Source organism: Azolla caroliniana, unplaced genomic scaffold, assembly GCF_043228905.1.
Source record: "Azolla caroliniana isolate FFs.n. ecotype wild unplaced genomic scaffold, voAzoCaro1.0.p SCAF_22, whole genome shotgun sequence".
NCBI classification, from domain to species: domain Eukaryota; kingdom Viridiplantae; phylum Streptophyta; class Polypodiopsida; order Salviniales; family Salviniaceae; genus Azolla; species Azolla caroliniana.
The window spans coordinates 6,334,042-6,338,156 of record NW_028230457.1 but is presented as its reverse complement, the minus strand read 5'-3'; the positions used below and the strand labels follow the sequence as shown (position 1 = coordinate 6,338,156).

Sequence of the window (4,115 nt, the reverse complement as noted above, 5' to 3'; positions counted from 1 at the left end):
TCAATCCATGTGTGTCCCCCGCCCATTCCATCCTATCCTATCCCATTCCATTCCATTCCATTTGTCTAACTCTAAATATGTATGTACATAACATACATATGAGAGAGAATGTGTGTGTGTGTGTGTGTGAAATCGAATCACACGTTAGGGCTCTTTGCCTCTGTCTGTCTGTCTGTCTGTCTGTCTGGACAAGCTTCCATGGCAGGACGAAGCAGAGCTCCATAAGTCTCTCTCTCTCTTCGACGGTTTGTTTCAGCTTTCGCTGAAGTTCTGACTATGTCTCCGCACGTGCGAACTTTGGACCTCCTGCGCCGAAGCTCCTCTAAATGCTGTGCCCAGAATCCAGATTCTCTCTGCGGTATGTCAATCTTCTCTGGAATCAATGTGTGTTTTCTTTCGAATATGGTTGGATTCCTTTAAGCTTCTTTCGGTGAAGGGGCATTCATGACCTTCTTCCTCTAGCTCTGAAAATGCAGTTTTTAAAGTTTCGGTACCGCAGCATAAATGCTACAATCCAATTAGTATTTGAAGGTTAGCATAATTGCTGCAATCAAAGTGACTTTTAAAGGTTCGCGTAAGTGACTACGTCATGCTTTTGAATCTCCGAACAATTAACTATTGAGAAAGTGAAAGATTATCGTAAAGAGTTGGCATTCTCTGACATCTGCATAAGTTAATTGTACGAATATGTGGCAAATTTCTTAAGTTTTCAATCGATTTAGATTTGACTACATACCTGGTTTCTTTTTAACTTACTTGGATGTAAGTAGCTTTTCATTAGTATTCTTTTTTTTTTTCTCTTCTACTCATTGATGTGCTCCTATTTTCTGATCACAGAGCCACAGGCTAAGGTATTCCATGCTTTTATTCATTGTTGTTTGTTTGTTTTTTATATCATAGGAGGTCTCTGTATTGAAAGATTCTTTCAGAAACGGAATATTACCACAACCAGTTTTCTGCTTAGTGTCGGAGGTTCTTCTGGGTCAAATACAGAAGGAGAAGACATTGCTGCCAGAGTTGCAGCAGCGTTCACTAAGCAGCGGTCTAGATATAGTAAGCGTTTCTCGTCTCATTGTTTTCCTTATGAAGAATCCTAGATATACACTTTTCTAGTGCTATACGTGGAATGTGGTTTTCTATTGTTTTTTTCTCCGGGCAAGTTGATGGTTTTGTTCAATGCATACACTCCTGTTACATGTTGAAACTTACATTGAGGAAACCGTCGATATACTTTATTCCATGTGTAATATGCTAGACAGACTTGAAAGAGCTTAAGATGAGCATCATCATTCACTCACTATTATTTTTTTTTCCTTGATGCAGGCACTTCAGGTGGAAACTCAAAAGATAATGGCGAAAACTCAGGAAAGTCCTCTAAAAAAGGTGAAAGTGGCATTTATGACATTATTTCAGAAGAGGTTCTACATCGGAGCGCTTTGATTACTTCATTCTGCAACCAAGGAAAGGTCGATAAAGCTTACTCTGAGTTCAAAAAGATGAAAGAAGAAAATAAATTACCCACCGTTGAGGCTCAAAATGACCTCATAAAGGGACTGACACGACTTGGTTTCTTAGAAGACGCATATAATATTTTTGTTCAAATGAAAGGTATGGGAGGAATGTATAAGAAAACAATATACACTTCCTTGGTTGTTGGCCTCAGTAAGGCAGGCCATATAGAAGAGGCATGCAAATTTTTACAAGAAGCAAGAAGCTATGGTTTAAGCTCTCCAATGAGTGTCTTTAAAAATCTAGTACAGAGCCTTGTCAAGTCAGGACATGCAAAAGAAGCGTACAGCCTGTATATGGAACTTAAATCGCTAGGAAGAGTCCCAGATGCATGTATTCTTGATGATCTTATTTTTGCCTGGTCACAAAGTGGCGAAGTTGATGTTGCTTACAAATTGTTATTGGAGCTAATTTCAACATCAGGTGCCATGCGACCTACACTTTTCAATGCTGTCATGAAAGGTTATGCACTTGAAAATAGATTAGATGATGCCATGAAGCTTCTGGAACAGATGGAGAGCAAAGGCGTGCAACCTAATGCTGCTACATATAACACCCTCATTGATATGCTAGGCAAACATGACAATCTCACTGAGGCATTAAGGCTGTACAATGCTATGAAAAAGAAGAATGTGAGTCCAAATGTGATCACATTTAGTACATTGATCAATCTTTTGGGAAGGGCAAACCTTATTGATGAAGCTTATGAGGTGTGGACAGATATGAGAAGTTTTGGGGTGAAGCCTAATCTTATAACATACAATACACTCTTCAAAGCCCTTGGGAGGTCAGGACATATTGATGCAGCTAGTTACATTGTTGAACAGATGGGACGTGAAGGTGTGTCTCCAGATTCTTACACGTTTTCCATTCTTATACACAGCTTGGGCAAGGCAAATAAATTGGCTGCTGCTAAATCTTTATTTGAGAAGATTAAAGAGAAACCTGGCGTGGTGGATGTTGTGACTTACACAGCTCTTGTCACTGCAATGGGAAGGTCTGGTGAGGTGGATGAAGCAGTACACTATTTCAATGAAATGAAGGAAAAAGGTTACAAACCCAATGTAATTGGATATAGCTCACTTATAGATTCCCTAGCTAAGGCAGGGAAACTTGAGGAAGGGTACTCATATTTCCAAGAGATGGAGCAAGTCGGATGCCTCCCAAATGCAGTGACATTCAATTGTTTGATCCATGCCTTTGCAAAAGCGGGAATGCCCGATTACACAAATAAACTGATTGAAGACATGGAAGCAAGGGGATGTGGACCTGATCCATATACATATAGTGGTTTAATTGATGGACTGGGAAGATCAGGCTTTGTGGAAGTAGCTTGGAAGATATTCAAGGAGTTAAAAGAACTTGGGAAGTGTGTAAATGTAGTTGTTTGCAATTCCATGCTTACTGCATTGGTTAGGACAGATAGAATCAATGATGCTCTAGAGTGTTTTCATGAGATGCCTCAATTTGGCTGCTCTCCTGATGATTGGACTTATCGATCAATTTGCTTTGGTTTGAGAAATGCTGGGCGTATGGAGGATGCTTATAGGATTGAGCAATTGCAACAACTAGCGTCACCACAGCGGGCTTCGACACGCACACTTATGGTTTGAAGACCTGAGAATAATAATTAAGCTCACACATAAATTCCTTATGCATGTCCAAGGACAAACTCTTCCTTCAACTTTGCCTACCCCTTCTGTTGGAGTGGATTTGAACTCTTTTATGCCATCTGACTGTCAGGTTGAATGGCTACTTGTGGGTAGTCTGTATAAATGATTGTGGCAGTGGTGCTCATGGTTTGTAAGAAGAATGGCATGATCTACTCCTATATTTGACAGAGAACTACAGGTTAGCCCAATTCTAGAAACCTATGCCTCAGTTTTATACAATTTTGGATGTTCCAGATACTTCCAATCATAAATCTATTTGAGAAGGATTTCATCTCAATTTTCTCACAACTGAAACAAATAAGACATTGTATCAGCTAGAAATATCAAAGCGATATTTTGGAAATGTATTGATGAAGATGATAGTCCTCAATCATATATTTTGGCCTCATACAAAATGTGGCGTGCAACATTGGTCATTATCTTACTGGTTATTTTCATGTATAACTATGGTCCATTAAGACAGGATGGCAATTGTTCAATGGGAAGCCCATACCCTAACCATATTTGCAACATAAATTTCACTGCTCTATCCTTCGATTGCATGTGCATTTTAAAGTCCAAAGTATTGTTATAAAAAAATATCCTTTTTTTGGTGGATTCATATATGGATATAGCTTTGTAATTGATGAAGATGATATTATTTGGTAATTATATATTTTGGCATGGTACAAGCAAGATGTGGCATGCAACCATGGTCATTATCTTTATGGTGGTTGTCATGTAACTTAGACCTATTATTCCTTCATGAGTTCCTCAAGACAAGATGACAATTGTTCAATGGAAGCCCTGAGCTTATCCATATTTGCAACAAATGCTATCCTTCAATTGCACATGCATGTTTCAAGTCCAATGCATGTTGAATTAATTATCCTTTAGAAATAGCTTCTCAGTGCTGAACCCACTTACCACTATGGCATTACCTATAATCTACAT

At 38.9% G+C, this 4,115-nt stretch overlaps 1 protein-coding gene across 1 annotated transcript; it reads left to right on the top strand.

The window, feature by feature from the left end:
• The first annotated feature begins 207 nt into the window (after positions 1-207).
• LOC147849887 (uncharacterized) lies at positions 208-3,722 on the top strand. The gene is made up of 3 exons (XM_087337210.1): positions 208-358; positions 901-1,053; positions 1,324-3,722. Exons 1-3 carry the CDS (start codon positions 277-279, stop codon positions 3,120-3,122), a joined length of 2,034 nt encoding a protein of 677 aa, XP_087193336.1. The 5' UTR covers positions 208-276; the 3' UTR covers positions 3,123-3,722.
• The last annotated feature ends 393 nt before the right edge of the window (positions 3,723-4,115 follow it).